This window comes from Sebastes umbrosus, chromosome 2 (assembly GCF_015220745.1).
Source record: "Sebastes umbrosus isolate fSebUmb1 chromosome 2, fSebUmb1.pri, whole genome shotgun sequence".
In the NCBI taxonomy this organism is placed as follows: Eukaryota; Metazoa; Chordata; class Actinopteri; order Perciformes; family Sebastidae; genus Sebastes; species Sebastes umbrosus.
Genome location: NC_051270.1, coordinates 1,211,388 through 1,232,739, shown reverse-complemented (window position 1 = coordinate 1,232,739; position 21,352 = coordinate 1,211,388). Strand labels below are relative to the sequence as shown.

At 38.3% G+C, this 21,352-nt stretch overlaps 2 protein-coding genes and 1 long non-coding RNA gene across 4 annotated transcripts; 1 reads left to right on the top strand and 2 right to left on the bottom strand.

The window, feature by feature from the left end:
• Positions 1–751: 751 nt before the first annotated feature.
• On the bottom strand, positions 752–2,249 carry LOC119481676. The gene is made up of 3 exons (XR_005205244.1): positions 2,129–2,249; positions 1,789–1,948; positions 752–885 (listed from the first exon to the last, which is right to left on the bottom strand). It is a non-coding gene; the product is annotated as an uncharacterized LOC119481676 (long non-coding RNA).
• il17a/f1 (interleukin 17a/f1) lies at positions 884–3,156 on the top strand. The gene is made up of 3 exons (XM_037758802.1): positions 884–1,004; positions 1,826–2,031; positions 2,157–3,156. Exons 1-3 carry the CDS (start codon positions 972–974, stop codon positions 2,398–2,400), a joined length of 483 nt encoding a protein of 160 aa, XP_037614730.1. The 5' UTR covers positions 884–971; the 3' UTR covers positions 2,401–3,156.
• An 802-nt stretch (positions 3,157–3,958) lies between these two features.
• LOC119481657 (stathmin-4-like) lies at positions 3,959–9,780 on the bottom strand. Of its 2 annotated transcripts, none has more exons than XM_037758780.1 (7): positions 9,646–9,780; positions 8,087–8,154; positions 7,829–7,921; positions 6,599–6,807; positions 5,311–5,475; positions 5,178–5,195; positions 3,959–4,789 (listed from the first exon to the last, which is right to left on the bottom strand). In XM_037758780.1, exons 2-7 carry the CDS (start codon positions 8,097–8,099, stop codon positions 4,781–4,783), a joined length of 507 nt encoding a protein of 168 aa, XP_037614708.1. In that variant the 5' UTR covers positions 8,100–8,154; positions 9,646–9,780; the 3' UTR covers positions 3,959–4,780. The 2 variants fall into 2 exon arrangements, with proteins under 2 accessions (XP_037614708.1, XP_037614718.1); XM_037758790.1 differs by having other exon boundaries at positions 8,087–8,148; positions 9,646–9,676.
• Positions 9,781–21,352: the final 11,572 nt, after the last annotated feature.

The following is a 21,352-nucleotide window of genomic DNA, read 5'->3' as shown; positions in this document are numbered from 1 at the left end:
CACATCCTGGCTACCGTACTCTGACTACTTATGGTTATGTTATTAAAGCTGCAGGTTGCAGATTGCAACCAACTGATGCTTCTCCCGTGTGCAAAGCGTGTAGGAGAACTACGGTGGCCGACGTGAAAAGCTTGAATGTCCCTCTCTAGAGCCAGAGTTTGGGTTGTTCGTTCTGGGCTACTGTAGAAACATGGCGGCCGTGAAGAGGACCGGCTCCGTATGTAGATATAAACGGCTCATTCTAAGGTAACAAAAACACAACAAATCTTATTGTCAGGTGATTATACATTAATGAAAACATACTGATTATTATATTCCATTTCTGCCATCAGATCCCCTTAAATGTTACACACTGGTCCTTTAAGAGTTCACTTCAGTTAAACCAGGAAAAACAGACCAAAGATTCATGAAGGTATGAGGACGACTGTAACAACCGTCTGAGAAAGTTTCCCAACAAAGTCTCCGGATGATGTTAGAAAACTTCTTTGGCATAGCGTGATGCTTTATGATGAAGATTGTGAAGACTCTATAGAGATGACCTAGATAATGTGCTGCAACTTTTTTGTGCAGAACGATTGAATCTGTGGCTCCGACTTTGAAAGTGGGTCGACCATCAGGCCTTGTCATGCAGTCTGGTCTGTGTGGTTTAGAGAGGAGGATCAAAGATGCACAGACGGGTGACATCATCACAGGAAGTGATGCTGATCAGGATAAATATCGGCACTTTACCCGAGATCCAGCAGAACACCAGCGAAGAAGAACAGGACCTGCACCTGCACACCAGAGGACACAGCAATCAGCGACCTCCAGCTTACAGCTTCTGACCTGAACCTCCAGCAGAGCCTGAGAACCCTGAAGAACAAGACTCGGTGGCGTCTGAAAGATCTGCGAAAAGACAAAAATAAAGATCTGAATAGGAACCAAAAAGAACCAACGAGGACGCTCAAAGCATAAGACTCCAAACCGTCAGCATGTTTTCAACAGCAAACTCCTCCAAAGTGATGGTAAGAGCTTCTCATTTATATCTGAGTGCAAACGTTTCGAGTTCAGGATGAGATTTGAGGCTTTAAAAGCCCCCAAAAAACTCTGGTAAACAAAGAAGTGAGACATTCTGAAATAGAAAATGATATTAATAAGAAAATTAAAATATATAAATGAATAAAACTCATCTCAGTATGAAATGTTTAATCATTTTGATTTTCACAGTGACAGTGTTCATGTTTTAATTCAAGAGGCTGCACATTAAAGCCTTCAAAAGCTTTCTTTTTTCAAATGTATTTATTCAATATTTGTGTGTATTTTGGGGGCATTGTATGCATTTATGTGATGGTAGAGAATAGAGATCTCAAAGATTTAATTATGGTATTATGATATTATATTTTAGCCTCAAACCCCTTATATTTTATTTATAGATTAATACATTTTAAACATTCAAACTTTTCTATTTTTTGGGGTAAAATGTATTAAATAATAATTTATAATAATTTATAAAATAATAATGTATTAAATAATACATTTGAAATAAATAAAAAATAAATACATTTTATTTGAATTATATTGTATTTTTAATTATATTGCAAAATTATTATTATTATTGTTTATTCAACTTGTAAAATAATTATTGTCATTTTAATCATTTTATTTATATTAAATAATTTATATTAAATTTATATTTGTATACATTTTTTCCCAAATCAAATGTTATTATCCCAAAAAATGTAAATTAAAAATAAAATTAAAAAAAACAGATATTATTTATTATACATGGAAAAGTAAAAGAACAAAAACCTGTGTCTGAAGGTTAATTTCTCCTCCTCTTCCTCAGGCTGCCTGTGTGGTGGCGATGATGATGATGATGATGATGATGGTGGAGGGAGCAGCCTTAACAAAACACCCGGCGAAGACACACAAGAATTCGTCTGTTGAAGCGGCGGGAAAAATGGTCCACCTGCAGATTGACCCCAAAGCTTTTGTTCCTATCAAAACCACCAGGCCGCTGCAGGACGCCTCCATCTCCCCGTGGACATACAAGTACGGAGACACACACATAAGAAGCCACTTCATCAGCTAATATAAAGAAAACAGTGTTATGGTCCTTTAATCAACTTGAAGATAAAGTGATATTTACCTCCCTTCTCTCTGTCCTCCGTCCTCAGCACCACCCAGGACGACTCTCTGCTCCATCCTCTGTCGGAGGCTCGCTGTTCGCTGCGCGGCTGTCGGGACTCGGAGGGCCGTGAGGACCTGAACCTGGAGTCCAGACCCATCATGCACCAGGTGCTGTTGCTGCGCCGGGTCATGTCGGCGGGGGAGGAGCCCAGCTACCACTTCAAGCTGGAGTCCCGTCTCATCGCCGTGGGCTGCACCTGTGTCCGACCCATCGTCCTTCACCAAGCCTGAAGACCAGCAGAGACCGCACCGGCAGAAGCTTCTGTCTGGAAGAACAAGAAAAAAAAAAAGTTAAAAATGTTATAACCTGCTTACGATTTAATAAGTAGAAACTGTTATTTTGGAGGAGAGAAAGGTATAATGTGAAGATTTATGATTTGATTTTAATAACTTCTGATCGATCTGAGTGAAGGAGAGGTAGATCTTAGAGTCATCTGCATAGAAACTGATATCGTGCTCTGAAATATTGAACCTAAATGTGGTATATATATATTACTATCTAATAGTTAATCGTGACTTTAAAAATCAGAGTGGAGAGTCTCACAAGACATCATGCCAAATATCTGACTTAATACATTATCATTTAGGATGCATTGTAAATTAAAACTAGTAGTTAATATGTCATGATTTAGATAGAAGAATTAACTCCAGCTTTTCATCCGTGTATTTAATTTGATGTGAGGTGAAAGTTTTCCTACATGCTGCTCTGTGATCCGCTGGATGGTAAATTAATCTATTAACTTATTTTCTTTTGTTTACATTCTTTAAATTTGTCTCCAGAGAAATGGAGAAACTAGACAACTACACTTTGGAGATGAAGTTTAAAACAGATTATTATTATTATTATTATTATTATTATTATTATTGGATGTGTTTCATATAGTATGTTCTATTTATGGTTTATTTAAATTATTTCCTATTTAAAACATATTTCATTAGGTATTTATTGGTGATATATTAATGTTGATGTATTTATTCAGAGGCTGGATGTGGTGTTGACTCAATAAAAAAAAAAAAATTAACAAAGAAGTAAAGTGTCATTGTTTTATTCTTGAATTTAAAATATAATGTGATTTCTGTACATCATCATCATCATCATCATCATCATCACACCCTGACTCCTTTACATTGACGTTGCCAGGGAAACAAACTGACACACACAGCTGTAAACAATTTACACAATCGATTATCAGTTATTCACCAGCGAGATTCATTCATTCATTCATATCATGAGGGGGTGGGGCGGTTGGTATAATGATTGTTGGACAGGTAGATATCCCGTCATATAGCAATGTTAGCCACACAACAAACAAAGGTCTTGTTCGCTAACATTTTAGTTGTTAATTTCAGTACGTTGTCTTGATATTCAGAAATATGAAACTTATTCCTAATACAGAATCTGAAAAACAAAAACTTGGGTGCTGTGAAAGCCGGACTGTAGTACTCAAGTTTTAATGACTTATTACTTCGTATCGATCTCAAGTGTGTTTGACTCGGACTCGTCTCAGTTTTGCGAATGCTTTGATTCAAACTCGTCTTGGTTTTGCGAATGCTCTAACTTGGACTCGTCTCGGTCCTGTGAGTGTTATAATTTGAACTTGTCTCGGTATCATCTATGTTTTAACTTGCACTTGTCTCAGTGTCATGGGCGTTTTGACTCAGACTCTCTATCTTGTGAATGTATGAACTTAGACTTTTGTGGTCATTTTCAACCGGACATGTCCAACTCTAACGAGCGCTCTGATGCGGATTCGCCTCAGTGAGTGTTTTTGACCCGGCCTTGTCTTGGTTTGGTGGGTGTTTTCATCCAGACTTGGACTCTCAGTCTCAGACACTAATCTAGCCTACAACAGACTTTGGTGTCAACAAAGTCCAGTTAACCTTTTTGCCTTTCCTGGTATTGGTCTTGGCTTGGTCTTGATCTGTGTTAGGACTCGGTCTTGACTCACTACACTTCCCTACATCTGCCACTAGATGTCTTTCTTGTTGTCATGGTTTTACAGTAAATGTGATGATCTAAACCGTCCAGGAGATAGAGCTGTTTAACTCAGATCAGTTGTACATCCAGGTAGCAGAGACTCCAACACATTCAACCCTCTCAGCAGGAAGAGGCGGTCCAGCCTGTGTCTTTCTGTGAGGGATCATTTTGACGTAGAAGTAGAAGACGCCCGGTGCAGCTACTGCAGTCCAGCTGGCTGTTTTCTGGACTCCTTGGACTCGTGTCCGGGTTCTGTTTCAGGTATGGTTTTGGTCCACCTTTCACACTTTTACAATCACACACATGAACACATTGGCACTGTTGGCATAGCAACAAAGCACAGTAAAACCCCTGTGAACTATCTAATGATGAATATGCAGCGTCCTTCACAAGTTTTATCTCGTTTAAAAAGAGTCCTGGTTGTACGGGAGGAGGTCGAGCAGTCGGACTCTTCCTCAGTCCTCCTCCTCCTCCTCGTTTTCTTCTTCTTCTTCTCACTCTTTTCAGAGTCTCTTTGTCCTGTCAGTCTCCCAGTCGGAGCAGTGCCAGGTTGTGCCGGCACATCAATCCTCAGCTCATCAGCCCTCCAAAATGGCTTCCAAATAAGGTTCAGCTTGTGTTGTGATCAGGCCATCAAGACACCTGTAGGCAGAAGAAACGGGCTGGAGTTAGCACGTGGCTAACACACATGGAGAATGGCAGGACATCCAACATTGTCTTGATTCAGATGTTGATGAATCAAGACGAGATACAAACTGTTAACCAGTGAGCTTTAGAGAGTCAGGCTAGCTGTTTCCCCTCACTTCCAGTCTTTATGCTAAGCTAACATTGTCCTAACTCCAGCTGTGTACGTAACATACAGACACTCTCTGCAATAAAGTCCCACAATGTCAAACTATTACATTAAGAATGCTTTTCCATTTAACATTATTTTGTCAACCCCTTGTCATCACACCACTGTCTTCATATTTTGTCACAGTGCAGCTACCCAGAATGCCCTCCTCCTCCTCCTCCTCCAGCTCGTCCTCACCTCCACACTGTGCTTGTCCTGAAAGACACAAACACAAACTCCCTGTTAGTGATCCATTCCCATAAAACAGAATCATAAATCATCTCAGCAAATGAGAACGAAAGCTGACGATAAAAAAAACCTGCGTCCTCACCTCCTCCTGCAGTCGCTCCTGTGAGGCGTTCAGGTGCATCTGCCGCTGCTCCTTGTCGGCGTCGGCGCGGTGCTCCTGGCGCTCTTTGGTCAGAGCTTTCTGAGCGACTTCGCGCTCGTGCTCCCTCCTCTCGGCCAGGTGCTTCAGCAGTTCCGCCTCATGACACTAGAGGGAGACAGAGGAGAGGGCGTGTTTTTGGTTTTGCTTTTTCCAACAGAATCATTTTTTTGTCAGATTTTAAAGAACAGAGGCCAATTCACTGTTTGTCTTTACTGTGTCACTATGAGTCTGTTGGCCACTAGTTTATTGGTGGTCTTGTTTTCTGGTTTGACTGCAGCTGCGTGATATCGCACCAAATCATCCATGCTCTGTGTTTGGTCGACGTGAATGCCAATCAAAAATCAAAGACTTCCAATCAAACTAGTTTGCAGCCTTAATGCTGATAATCAGAAATATGGCTAAAAGAGAGTGCTGTGGCTAGGATTTCCTTGAATGTCTCAGACAATCATCAGCGATAACACTGTAAAATAACTTGCGGGGTTCCTCAGGGATTGATTGTGGGGCTACTGTTTTTTGTCGGTCCACCACTGTGGTCCAAACTGAAATATCTCAACAACCACATCATGGATTGGCGTGAAATTTGTTTCAGACATTGATATTCCCCTCAGGATGAATCGTAATGATTTTGTTCATCCAATACTTTTGTTTATGACCAAATACCTGCAAAACTAATGACATTCGCATTTAGACTTCATTCACACCAAATAAGGCGTTGCGGCAGTATAGAGCATGGTTGTTGCGGCGGTGTGGCAGTGTCACTTGTCACTAATGGCCCATCAACACCAAGCAACCGCACAATGATTACCGTCTTTGTACTCCATCATTGCCGGCTTTTACAGCTCTGGATCACCGGTTATATGATTGGCCACCAGCTTAAACGTACTACCCCACATTCAAATCAATGGAAGGACTGGTGTTTTCGCTGAAACTCCTGATTTGGTGTGAATGCAGCTTTAGCCTCAGCTGTAGGCCTACTTTGTGTTTGGTGCTAATTAGCAAATGTTAGCATGCTAACATGCTTAAGTAAGAGGGTAAAGTTGCTAAATATCAGCATGTTAGCATGTTTGCATGCTGATGTTAGCATTTAGCTCAAAGCCCCTACAGCCTCACGGAGCCGCTAGCTCGGCTCTTGTTCTATGAGGCTTACGGTGGATCATCACTCGCAGTGAGAACTAGCCCAGCGGTACCTGACAATAACAATCAATGTTGCCCTCATTGTCACACCCACCTTCCTCCTCTCCTGAGCAGCGTCCAGTTTCTTCTGGATCTCCTCCAGCGAGGGTTTCCCGCGAGGCGGCGTGGTCGCCCTCAGCTCCGGGCCGCCGTCGAAGGTGGGCGGCTTCAGGATGACCTCGAAGGCCTGGCCGCTCGTCCGCTTGCTCAGCTCGATCACCTCCATGTCCCGGATGTTGCACAGGTTCAGGTCCACCACGCCTGCTGCAAGAGGAGCACGAGACCGTTAATAATCAATGGTTTCCACTATCTGTATAACGTCTGTGTGGCTCCAGGTTCCTCCAAAGACAAGCAGGTTAGGTGAAATGGAGATACTAGATACTGATATACTGGTGACACCCCCTCTTTTCACCCAATGCATGCTGGGATAGGCTTTTTTCTGTAGTTCACATAAGTTTTACACACAAAAGTCTTTCCTGCTGTACTGCAAGTAAAGTTGAGCATGAGATGATAATATCTCGACATGTTTGATCACTGACCATCACCTGTTTTACCATCTAGTACTTCATCTGTCTGAATAACGCCAGCTAACTTGAGTCATTATCGCCTGCCTACATCAGAGAACCTTTTGTATTTTTTGGTAATTTCCAAATGATTACCATTTTCTTTTTTCACTTGTCACAGCAGGAAAGTCAAAGATGGAACTAATAACATTGTTCTATAATGCAGCAATCAATATTATGATGATGATGATATGATTTGTTGACGAATTGAGTTGATGTTATGTATCAAAATGTACCTTAAAGGGAGATTTATTAGTATCTTATCAACATGGGAGTGGACAAATATGCTGCTTTATGCAAATGTAAGTATATATTGATTATTGTAAATCAATTAACAACACAAAACAATGACAGATATTGATCCAGAAACCCTCACAGGTACTGCATTTAGCATTAAATGCTGACTTGACTATGACTTGCCCCAAACTGCATGTGATTATCATAAAGAGGGCATGTCTGTAAAGGGGAGACTCGTGGGTACCCATAGAACCCATTTACATTCACTGATCTGGAGGTCAGAGGTCAAGAGACCCCTTTGAAAATGGACATGACAGTTTTTCCTCACCAACATTTAGTGTAAGTTTGGAGCGTTATTTAACCTCCTTCAGGACAAGCTAGTATGACATGGTTGGTACCGATGGATTCATCAGGTTTTTATAGTTTCATATGATACCAGTATCTTCACTCTAGCTTTAAAACTGAGATAAAAGAGTGTTGCTAACCTTCCTTGTCGGCCGTGGTGTCTCTGGGTTGGGGGAGGATGCAGGAGCAGAAGAGAGACACCAGGGGGAGCTCTCGCATCTTCTCTCGGTATGCTGGAACATCCACAGAGAGAGAGAGGAAAAAAGAAAAGATGCAGCTGAGCCACAAATCCTCTACAGACACATTCAGTCATACGAACATGAACACATCACACCGACGAGAATCAATATGAGACTAAAAATCAGTCAGAACATGTGTAATAATAACGGAGGTTTTACCTGCTAGAGTCATTCTGCTGCTGCTGCTGTTTTCTGTCGAAGACACTGTGGTGAGGTAGAGTCTGTTCCTGAGGAGAAACACACGGGTCACGTTAAGGTGAATCCAGGAGAGCTACTCTCTGCTGTGCAGTGGAAACAGCACTGAGCATTTTTATGGATTGCTTTTTGCCCTGAATAAAGCTTCTCAGGCAATGACACACTTCAGCATCTCCTACGGGAGCGTGAGCAGGAAATAGAGTAGAAAACAGAAACTACAAAGAAAGAAAGGAACCAAAAAAAAAAGAAAACAGTTCAAGAAGAAAGAGGAGAAAGTGCCTCCTCAGCAACATGAGATGTTAACCTTGTGGAGTTTAAGGTCACCTGGGGGTTCATTTGTTTACCAGATAGAGACATCGTTTTTATCTTTAATGCATCATTTTGTCATTTGGTCAAAGTCTGATCATTTTTATGTTAGAAACATATGTTAAATTAAATGTTGTTTAGAAGACACAGGAGTTTATTTAGATCCCAGATGTCCTTTAAAAGTTTATTTTATACAAAACTGTATCTCATTTTGATTTAAATGTCAGATCTTTGTTTGTGTGAGTCATTCGTTTAAAAATATGAGCAATTAGCTGTTTTTGGATTCAGCAGCCGTGACTTCAGGGGATTAAAATGATTAATCCAAAGTGTGAATCAGCAGCAAACACAGAGACACGACACGCTGCAGGAGCTCAGCTGAATGAATCAGCCTCCTGATGTTACAGATCATCCAGCTCACACTGAGTCAGGAGAAGTTCAACAGCAGAACCAACCTTCACTTTAGTGCGTTAAAAAGATAGAAACAACCCCCCAGCTGCAGGTTAACATGATGCTCTATTATCTATTCATCTACCGGGCATCTTTTCCTTTAACTGTTAATCTCTGCAATGTCCAAAATAAAAGACAAATATGCATGTTTACGTGTCAAAATCACAATTTATTCCTTAAACAGTTTCTTCAGTCTGAACAACAAACACAAAGAGATTCAGATTAACAACAAATGAAGATAAAATCTCCTCAATTTTATGAAGCAGATCATATTGTTAGAGTAAAAAGACTGAAAAAAAACATGATTCTGTTTGTCACTTATTTATATTGATTATCCTTTAAGGGCTAAAAAACCTGTGTGTGTGCCTATATATGTGTGTGTATGTGTGTGTGTGTGTGTGTGTGTGTGTGTGTGTGTGTGTGTGCAGGGACTAAGCGATGATGTCATTGTTGCCAGTAAGCGCATCACCTTCTGCAGAGAAGTGCGAGTCGAGCACGCAGCTCAAACACTAAAACTGATCGTAAAAAAGGAGAAGAAAAAGATGCAGGAAACAAAACAGCAGAGACAGAAACACAGAAAAGATGAAATGAAAATGATGAATCATAGAATGAAAAACGAGTGAAACCATCTTCCATCTGTTCACATGTCTGTTTAAAAAGAGGCTGCAGCCATCTGAGCTGCAAACATGCAGGAAGCTCAGAAATAACACTAAATAATAATCACAAATACATGAAAACATATGAATATATAATGTGCAGTGTGTACTCACCCTGCAGTGATGCTCGGTCTCTCTGCTCAGAGTGAAGATCTGCAGCTCAGCAGCATCAGCACCAAACAGCAGCCTGCTGTATGACATCACCCAGGAGGGATCTGATTGGCCGGCAGGGATACTGGGCTGTGATTGGTCCAGCAGGCCAAGGGGAGGAGGAGGAGGAGAATGAGGAGGGGAGGAGGACGAGGGGGTTCAGAACAGTGGAGGTGTATTTCAGAGGAATCCTCTTCATCACTGACAGAAAGCTCTTCAGTTCTCACAGAATTTACAAGGAATTTCACTTCAATTACACTGTCACTGTTCAGCTATATAATATATATATATATATATATATTATATATAATCTGATGGATGAGATCATGTTCTGCAGAGACACACTGTGCAAGAGCAGATAAAGAAGATTTAGGACAAAGATCTTATGACAATTTAACAAAAATTTTATTTTTTTAATTAATATATATATATATATACTATATAAAAAATGAAACATTGCATTAAAAGACAGAAGAGCTGATCACCTGACGGTCTCAGACAACCTCTTTAACGTTGGAGTCTCCAGCTCTACAACCATTAAACTTTGTTCAAATTCACAGAACTTTATTCTAAACTATCACACGGCTGTGTTGAATACTTGATTCTGATTGGTCAATCACGACGTTCTGCGGTCTGTAATTTCTGTATAGCAGACCGTTGCTATGTATAGCAGGCCGTTGTTATGTATAGCAGGCCGTTGTTATGTATAGAAGGCCGTTGCTATGTATAGAAGGCCGTTGCTATGTATAGCAGACCGTTGCTATGTATAGCAGACCGTTGCTATGTATAGCAGACCGTTGCTACGTATGACAGACCGTTGCTATGGGCGCAGCTCTGATGTCGGACTCTGGCGGACCGTTTCTGGGTCAAAATATTGATTGATTGATTTCAGTAAGTAGCGGTGTAATAAGCGGGATAATGTACAGCCAGCCGGTCATTGTTGTGAAAGAATCCCCTTCAGGGCGATCGGAGACCCTGTCGGGGATTCTTTCACAACAATGACCTGCTGGCTGTACATTATCTCTTACTTATAGCGGAAAATGTGTGAAAATGTAATGATACGTGAGAATATTGATGGAAAGATGCAGCTGTAAAACAACATGCAGCCATTTGTGATGATTCACTTTCAGGAGCTTTCCTGTCATTGCATGTTGTTATTGTACCCGAAATGAAGTCACACAGTGAGGCGGCCCCCGACCTTTGACCCGACCTGTGAGGAAATGTCCAGCAAGAGGAAAGACAAGAATGTTTCACCAGACAGAAACACACTTTCTGTCGGACTGCATGTCAAATAAAAATGAAATGCAGTTGTAAAACTTCTATGAAGATGAAAGGACAGCTGGATCTGGTTGGATCTGGTTTGTGTGTTGCTTCTGGGGAAATGTCAGCGCTAAATTTAAAAGGCTGACAATGAACTCTTACTCATCCTCGCTGAACACTCATCTCAGATCAGTATGTGTGTATTAACGCCTCCGCCTGCTGCTCTGGTTGAAAGCCAAACTCGCTCTCTGTCTGTCTGCCGCTCTTTATTCAAACTCATCAAACGCTCGGAGAGCTCCACAGAAGCTGCACGGTCACACACACACATGTATTATGTTATTAATAATAATAATAATAAAAGTGCTGTCGGTTTACCGCCTTTATTCTGGAGGTCTTCAGGGGCCCATTGGACATAGTTTGTATTTTAGAAAATGTATTTCTACAGATCAACTTTGGGTTTTCCTCCAGTCTGTTTCAGATAAGGTCCCACATTAGTGGACCCTCCTCTGTACCCGTCTACCAGCTGTGCATTAGACAACATGTTTGTTATTTCATTAATTAAAGTGACTGATGAGACGCTGATTTTTGTAGAACAGATCAGGGATTTGTGAAACAATTAACTGTGCAAATTGAAAGCGATTCATACTCATGGACAACTGAATTATGTCCATTTAAATGTTCCCGCAGCGCCACCTGTGGGTGAAGTACCATCTCTAAGGTTATACTTGCATGTTCTCGCTTCAAGATTTATTGGGCACATTGGCGACCAAGCCATCAAGAATTCTGGCAATCGATTGCAGAAAAAAACAACGATTTGTCAAGTTCACTGAAAGGTGCAGCGTGTAGGATCTGGCGGCGATCTAGTGGGGAGGTTGCAGATTGCAACCGACTGAAACTTCTCCCATTGCACACACTTATCCAGCTTGTGAAATCTGGGGCATATTGGACTTTGTGAAGTCGAGTTACAACAGCCTACTGTGTCATGTCGAAACATTGAATTTCGCCGCGTCACCACAACAACGCCGTTTCGCGAAAGATTCTGTTGCCTCTTGAATCCTCTTGAAGGAGTGTCGTAAAGTTCCATACCTGTAAAGTGATGAAATGGCTTCTTCTTACATGACATATGACATCACCGTTCGAGCAATCAAAAAAATTCCTTCGCGATTTAGCGTCACATTAGAAAAGAGCAGAATATAATAAAACAGAAAAGAATAAAATAAAATAGAACAGAAAAAATAAACTAAAATAGAACAGAATATAATAAATTATCATAAAATTGAATAAAATAAAAGGGAATATGATGAAAAAGAATAAAATGAAACAGAATAAAATAAAATACAATATAATATAATAAAATAGAATAGAGCAGAATATAATAGAATCAAATAAAATAGAATAAATCAAAATAGAACATAATATAATAGAATAAAATAATATAGAACAGAAAAAAATTAATAAAAAAAAAAAATTGAACAGAATATAATAAAACAGAATAAAATAAAATACAATAATATATAATAAAATATAAAAATGCTAAGCTATGGAGCCCGCTGACGACGCCCGAGCCCAATCAAAACAGTACCTCGACCCGTATAGCTGAAGGTCAGAGGTCAGAGGTCATGTCTCTTGGTGACTTCAGTTTCATCACACTATGTGAACAACATGACAGACAGCAGGGGACTACAGTTCCCATCATGCACCACAGCAGAACACAGTGTTCTCACACATTATTCCTCCTCTTCTCCTCCTCACACTGAACCAGATGATGTCATGCAGCTGCAGTGTGTGTGTGTGTGTGTGTGTGTCTGTGTGTGTGTTATTGTACCTCTATCTTTGTGAGGACCAGTTTCAGACATGCTGGATGCTGAGCAGCAGCTGTTAATGGGTTTTGGGAGAATTTTAGGTTACTGCGATGCTTCAGGTTTATGTGTGTGTGTGTGTGTGTGTGTGTGTGTGTGTGGGTGGGTGTGGGTGTGTGTGTGTGGAGTTGGCAAGGTGGGCGAGAGGCTGCAGCAACAAGGAGACAGAAACCTCCACATCCCAAATGATGATGTCACCTGCAGCCAATCAGCTGAGAGCTCTCAGAGCCACACTGTCAGTGTGTGTGTGTGTGTGTGTGTGTGTGTGTGTGTGTGTGTGTGTGTGTGTGTGTGTGTGTGTGTGTGTGTGTGTGTGTGTGGCTTTAAAGTCAAATCAGGATTCAGCAGAAACAACAACACATCTGCAGCACTATGTTTTTTTTAAGAGCTGCATGCAGCAAACAGGATAGAGCTGTTTAAAGTAGAACAGAACAGAACGAAATAGAACAGAATAAAAAATAGAACAGAGTAAATTGAATAGAATAAATAAAATAGAACACAGTAGAATATAATAAAACTTAAAAGAATAAAATAAAATAGAACAGAATAAAATAGAATAGAATAAAATGAAATAGAAAAAAATATATAATACAATAAAATGGAATAAAACAAAATAGAAAATAATAAAATGAAATAGAACAGAAAAAACATATAATAAAATAAAATAAAATAGAACAGAATATAATAAAATATGAAACTGAATAAAATAAAAAGGAATATGATGAAAAAGAATAAAATGAAACAGAATAAAATAAAATACAATATAATATAATAACGTAGAATAGAACAGAATAAACTAGAATTGAGCAAAATATATTAGAATATAATAAAATATAATAAAATAAATAGAACAGAACAGACTAGAACAGAATAGAATAGAATAAAATGAAAAGAACATAAAAACATAAAAACATATAATAAAATAAATTAAAACAGAATATAATAAAATAGAATAAAACAGAATAGAATAAAATAAAATAAAATAGTGTAGACATGTGATATAAACACTGGTGGGGGGGGTGGGGGGGGGGGGGGGACGAGGCTCTGGCTCTGCAGGCTGCTTTCGAGGACAAACAGCAGCAGACTAACTGGAAGCAATGACATCATCTCTGAGTCCAGAGGATGATGTCACTAACAATGAGGTCACTGCACTGCGCTCGACACAGAGTGATGTCATGACAATATGACCGATAAGAAAGAAAGAAAGAATAAAGAATAAAGGATGAGTCACGTAGCTGATAGTGGAAGCTGAGGTGAGACTGATCACAGAAAGAAACAAGGAGGGGTGTGAGTGTGTGTGTGTGTGTGTGTGTGTGTGTGCTACTGAAGAGGGAGATGTTGCCTCTTTGTTAAAACATCTGTATTATTTGAGCAACAGATTTGCAGTGTGATTGTTTTTCTGCTCTCATCACCTCATTATCATTCAGGTAGAGGAGTTACTTTGTGCCCTGAGTTTAGACTCCCAGGCAACGCTGCCTTTCACTGCGCATGCTGTCACTTTATGCTCCTCTGGGAAGCAGCCGGGCAAAACAAAGTTCAATAAATAAAGAAGTAAATAGTTTTACTAGTATGCATATTTATAATATTTTTAATGTTGAACACAGGCCATTTCAGAAGAGACATTAAATACGACAACACAGCATTTTGTAGTTGCTTTCAGTCCAAAATGGCGGAAGCGTAGCTCTGCTGCTGGGCGCTGATGTTGCAATGGAACGAACAATTGACTTTCACTTCTTAGCAATATACTGACTGGGCTACAGTACAAGTACTTTTATTTTTGATACTTTATGTACAATTTGCTGATAATACTTCTGTATTATCTGTAAAAAGAGTATTTTCACATTGTTGCACTTTTACTTAACTAAAGGATCTGTGTACTTCTTCCACCACTGTCTTTAGACCACTACAGGACAGGGAACCAGGCTAATGACTGGAAGGTTGCAGGTTTGATTCCCAGGCAGAACAAATGTGGGATGCACTGATTGTGTTTAGAGGATCGTGATCAATCCACATTAAAACATATATATACTGTTTCTTTATCAATGTCATGAGACAATTTAATGTTTCTATTAGGTGTAAAAAAGTCCAACCCGTACTCGTGACCACTGCTGACGTGCCCCTGAGCAAGACTTCGACTGATCCAGTTGAGTTTCCAGCCTCCAGGTGTGAATGTGTGTAACTGTGTCAGTGTGAGCAGAACTTTCATCATTCTGATCCAATCTAATGTTCACATTTTATGAGCTGCAGAGACAAATCTGAACTGGGAGATCCATGTAGCTGTCTGCCAGTTGAAACCAGTTGAAACCAGTTTACCAGTATGTGTGTGTATGTGTGTGTGTGTGTGTTCAGCTCCAGTATGAATGAGCAGCCTGACTCTCTGCCAGCAGTCGTGTGTTTATTTGTGTCGGCGAGGCGTCGTGACTCTCAGCGTCTCTGTTTGTGGTCGTGTCTGCAGCCCACTGAGGAGGAGGAGAGAGAGAGGAGGAGAGAGAGAGGAGGAGGAGAGAGAGAGGAGGAGGAGAGAGAGAGAGAGAGAGAGGAGGAGAGAGAGAGAGAGAGAGAGAGGAGGAGGAGAGAGAGGAGGAGGAGAGAGAGAGGGGGAGAGAGAGAGAGGAGGACGAGAGAGAGAGAGAGAGAGAGGAGGAGAGAGAGAGGAGGAGAGAGAGAGAGGAGGAGGAGAGAGAGAGGGGGAGAAAGAGAGGAGGAGGAGAGAGAGAGGGGGAGAGAGAGAGGAGTAGGAGAGAGAGAGAGAGAGAGGAGGAGAGAGAGAGGAGGAGGAGAGAGAGAGGGATGGGAGGGGGGTGAGGGATGGGAGAGAGAGCTGCAGGCAGAGGAGGACAGAGAGAGAACAGACCACGGTGTAGGCTGAATGTCAGAGGAGGTGAGTCACTGCTGCTGCAGGCGGAGGCTTCCAGAAACTCACCTGAGAGACAGACAGAGAGAGAGACAGATATAGAGAGACAGAGACAGACAGAGAGACAGATAGACAGACAGACAGAGAGACAGACAGACAGGTGCTACCCTTGGTACAGCTCATCGCTCCAAATTGCCACCGAGCACTTCACTCAAAGTTCAAATTATTTCAACTCTGACCTCGGTTGCCGCCGACCTTTCAAAGCGCAACCAATGAGATAACTGCTGCAACTGTTGTTGTTGTTGCCTAGAAACAGGGAATGGCGTTCCTCACGCCCTTTTAGGTGCATCTGCAGCAGGTATATTATATGGTTATGATTAAAGTTTCAGGGTGGCTGTAGCTTAGTGAGTAGAGCGGTCGTCCTTTCAACGCGAGGTTGGCGGTTTGATCCCCGGCTCCTACTGTCTGCGTGCAACACCAAATCCACCCCCTGGGCAATTTACAGCAGCCTGCTGCTCCTCAGGGTTAAATGCAGAGGTCAAATTTCAAATACCTGGATGTATTTAATAAAAAGGTTTTTGTTTTTTTGAAGCAAGGCTCTGCGTCCTACCTCATAGTGAGCAAAGAGAACATTTATCTTATCATGCAAATGCAGCTTTACCCTCCATCTTAAATTCTTCTGTGTACGTTGCAGATTGATTTTCTCGATGCTCTCAGAAGAAGTGGCTGTTGCAAATTCTGTTTTGATGAGGATTAGGCCACTGACGATAATTCAAATTCAATAATGAACATATACAATGTTGTGATGCATCAGGAAACTTGATGCATGATGCACCACCTACTTCAACGTATCCTGTCATGACCAGCCCAATCTCCAGACCTGAATCCCATTGAAAACCTCTGGATTGTGATCAAGAGGAAGATGGATGGTCACAAGCCCTCAAACAAAGCCCAGCTGCTTGAATGTTTGCACCAGGATTGGCATAAAGTCCCCCAACAGCAATGTGAAAGACTGGTGGAGAGCATGGCAAGACGCATGAAAGCTGTGATTGTAAATCAAGGTTATTCCACCAAATATTGATTTCTGAACTCTTCCTAAGTTAAAACATTAGTATTGTGTTGTTTAAAAATTTATTTGAACTTGTTTTCTTTGCATTATTCCAGATCTGAAAACACTGCATCTTTTTTGTTATTTTGACCAGTTGTCATTTTCTGCAAATAAATGCTCTAAATGACAATATTGTTATTTGAAATTTGGGGGAAATGTTGTCAGTAGTTTAAAGAATATAACAAACATTTTCATTTTACTCAAACACATACCAATAAATAGTAAAACCAGAGAAACTGATCATTTTGAAGTGGTCTCTTAATTTTTTCCAGAGCTGGATATGTAGGTTAATCTTCTTTTAAGATGCAAGTAATGGAGACGTGTTCAGTTCATCTCATTAATAAAAAAACATGCCGTCTTTCTGCAGCTTTTTCAGACAGACTCTTCATTTGTTGTCCTTTTGAGCAGTGGTGTCTGAAGAACACAGATCTGAGAAGAGAGAAGTCCTGCCTTGTAAAAGTATGTCAGTATAATCAGGAAAATGTAGTTAAAGTATTAAACTGTGACTGTTGTACTATTATATATTCTCAGTAGATTATTATTCCTCATGCATTCATGTAAAAGCAGGATTTTGCTGTTGTAGTTGGTCGAGCTGGAGCTCATTTTGAACCATTAACTAATGATTATTTTTATTATGGATTAATCTGCTGATTATTTTCTCCATTAATTGATTGATTGATTGGTTTGTAAAATAGTGGGAAATGGTGTCACAATGACCCAAAGTGACATCTTCACAATGTTTGTTTAGTCCAACCAACAGTCTAGACCTCAATATTAATACTAATACATTAACATTATTAAAAGGAAAATCAGTAAAAACTACAATATTTTTCTCTGAATTGTAGTAAAATTGAGTAAAAGTATGAAGTGGCATGAAAATAAAAATACTTCAGATTTGCACTTATGTACTTAGTTTCATTCCACCACTGCTTTTGAACGAGTGGAAAGTGACTCAGCCGCTCTTCAGTCCGACCACGCTGCCGGATTTCAGCGAGCGTGTAGGCGACAGCAGAGAGTGTTGTGTTGGCGAGTGTTGGCAGATGGTCGGCAGGCGGAGGATCTGAATCCATTCACAGAGCTCAGACATGAATGAAGACAAACACCATCACAGTATCTGTCAGGAGCTGCACTCAGAAGAGACACGCTAATACCACACCGATCAGAAACATCACAGAACAAAGCACACAACTGCCGATGCTCTTTTCATCGCAACGTGGTGCATTTGATAAAGTGAACACAGTGAGTGGGAGTTTACTTCCTTCCATTCAGAGAGCTGGCTCTGGTTTTTAGCCTCCTCTCTTTTCATATAAAGGAAACAACACAAACACCTGAATAAACTTTATGAAGGAGGATTTAATACAGGACTGCTGTAAAAGACTGCTTTAGCTTTAGCTAGCTGTACCTAATAAACTGCACACTGATAGGCAAATTCACAAAAAGGATTGCGCCGCTTTCACAGCTGCTAAACCTGCACAAATAAGACAGAAAGAAACCTGCAAAGGATGAAATGCACCTCTAACTGCTCTGCCAATCAAACAGCGTCTCGGTGCTCCTGTGCTATTTGCATATATTCAAATAAGGTTATATGCAGACATTTGGAGCTAAAGTCCAATTCACAAAGATCAGCGCTAATAGCCACATGCAGTTACAGTGAGATAATAATTAGCTAGTGGTAACTGACAGACTGGATATTAAATCCCAGATACGGTTTCTCTCTGTAAATTCCTTCCTGAAGTTTTGAGGAACGTCTCTGCAGCTCGCCGTCTGAACATTTCATTCATGTTTTTCTCTCAATTCAATTCAATTCATTTTTATAAATCGTCAAATCATAACAGAAGTTATCTCAAGACGCTTTTCATAAAGAGCAGTACTAGACCGTACTCTATAATTTAGAGACCCAACAAGAGATCCCCCATGACCATGCACAAAAAAAAACCTTTAACAGGTAGAAACCTTGGGCAGAACCCAGCTCTGGGTGGGCAGCCATCGGTCTCTCTCCATTGTTCTGCCAACATAGACAACCTTTATATTTTGCCACATGGATAACTTTGCAGATTGATTTTCTCGATGCTCTCTGAGGAAGTGGCTGTTGCAAATTCTGTTTTGATGAGAATTAGGCTGCTGACGATGATTCAGATTCAATAATGAACATATACAATGTTGTGATGTATCAGGAAACTTGATGCATGATGCACCACCTACTTCAACGTATCATCACACAATGGTTAGTTTTTGTGCGTTCTCCTACAAACGTTCAGCAACGCCTGCGCAACCCCCTGCAGTGCACAACCTTTTTAAGCAACAAAACTACTTGGCTGGGTAGTCTGGAGGTCAGTGTCCACATACTTTTGGTCATATTGGAAAATATATATTTTTTAATCTGTATTATATATTACAGAATTGTTTTGGACATATTTTTCAGGATTTTTTTTTCAGACTTTCTTTTCCTGAATATTTTTCAGATATCTTTAAAACATTTTTGAGACTTTTTTCAGATTTTATTTTTAGAACATTTTTCAGATATTTTTCCGACTTTTTTTTTAAGAATATTTTTCAGATATTTTTCCGACTTTTTTTTTTTAGAACATTTTTCAGGTTTTTATTTTTTCAGACTTTTTTTTCCCGAACATTTCTCAGATATCTTTAAAACATTTTTGAGACTTTTTTCAGATTTTTTTTTTTAAAACATTTTTCAGATATTTTTCCGACTTTTTTTTTAAGAATGTTTTTTCAGATATTTTTCCGACTTTTTTTTTTAAAACATTTTTGAGGTTTTTATTTTTTCTGACTTTTTTTTTTAGAACATTTTTCCGACTTTTTTTTTTTTAAGAATATTTTTCCGACTTATTTTTTTTAGAATATTTCCTCATATTTTTCCGACTTTTATTTTAAGAATATTTTTTCAGACTTTTTTTTTAGGACATTTTTCAGATATTTTTCCGACTTTTTTTTTTAAGAATATTTTTTCCGACTTTCTTTTTTTAAGAATATTTTTCCGACTTTTTTTTTAAGAATATTTTTTCAGACTTTTTTTTTTTAAGACATTTTTCAGATATTTTTCCGACTTTTTTTTTTTAGAAGATTTCCTCAGATATTTTTCCGACTTTTTTTTTAAGAATATTTTTTCCGACTTTTTTTTTTTAAGAATATTTTTCCGACTTTTTTTTTTAAGAATATTTTTTCAGACTTTTTTTTTTAAGAATATTTTTCAGACTTTTTTTTTTTAGAATATTTCCTCAGATATTTTCAGACTTTTTTTTTAAGAATATTTTTTCAGACTTTTTTTTTTTTAAGAATATTTTTTCAGACTTTTTATTTTTAAGAATATTTTTCTGACTTTTTTTTTTAAGAATATATTTTTTCAGACTTTTTTTTTTTAAGAATATTTTTCAGACTTTTTTTTTTTAGAATATTTCCTCAGATATTTTCAGACTTTTTTTTTCAGAATATTTTTTCAGACTTTTTTTTTAGGACATTTTTCAGATATTTTCAGACTTTTTTTTTTAAGAATATTTTTTCAGACTTTTTTTTTAAGATATTTTTCAGATATTTTTCCGACTTTTTTTTTTTAGAAGATTTCCTCAGATATTTTTCCGACTTTTTTTTTAAGAATATTTTTTCAAACTTTTTTTTTTTTAAGAATATTTTTTAGACTTTTTTTTTTTAGAATATTTTCTTAGATATTTTTCCGACTTTTTTTTTAAGAATATTTTTTCAGATATTTTTCCGACTTTTTTTTTTAAGAATATTTTTTCCGACTTTTTTTTTTTTAGAATATTTTTCCGACTTTTTTTTTTAGAACATTTTTCCGACTTTTTTTTTAGGACATTTTTCAGATATTTTTCCGACTTTATTTTTTAAGAATATTTTTTCCGACTTTTTTTTTAATAATATTTTTTCCGACTTTTTTTTTTTAAGAATATTTTTTCCGACTTTTTTTTTAGGACATTTTTCAGATATTTTTCCGACTTTATTTTTTAAGAATATTTTTTCCGACTTTTTTTTTTAAGAATATTTTTTCCGACTTTTTTTTTAGGACATTTTTCAGATATTTTTCCGACTTTTTTTTTTAAGAATATTTTTTCCGACTTTCTTTTTTTAAGAATATTTTTCCGACTTTTTTTTTAAGAATATTTTTTCAGACTTTTTTTTTTTAAGACATTTTTCAGATATTTTTCCGACTTTTTTTTTTTAGAAGATTTCCTCAGATATTTTTCCGACTTTTTTTTTAAGAATATTTTTTCCGACTTTTTTTTTTTAAGAATATTTTTTCAGACTTTTTTTTTTAAGACATTTTTCAGATATTTTTCCGACTTTTTTTTTTTAGAAGATTTCCTCAGATATTTTTCCGACTTTTTTTTTAAGAATATTTTTTCCGACTTTTTTTTTTTAAGAATATTTTTCCGACTTTTTTTTTTAAGAATATTTTTTCAGACTTTTTTTTTTAATAATATTTTTCAGACTTTTTTTTTTTTAGAATATTTCCTCAGATATTTTCAGACTTTTTTTTTAAGAATATTTTTTCAGACTTTTTTTTTTTTAAGAATATTTTTTCAGACTTTTTATTTTTAAGAATATTTTTCTGACTTT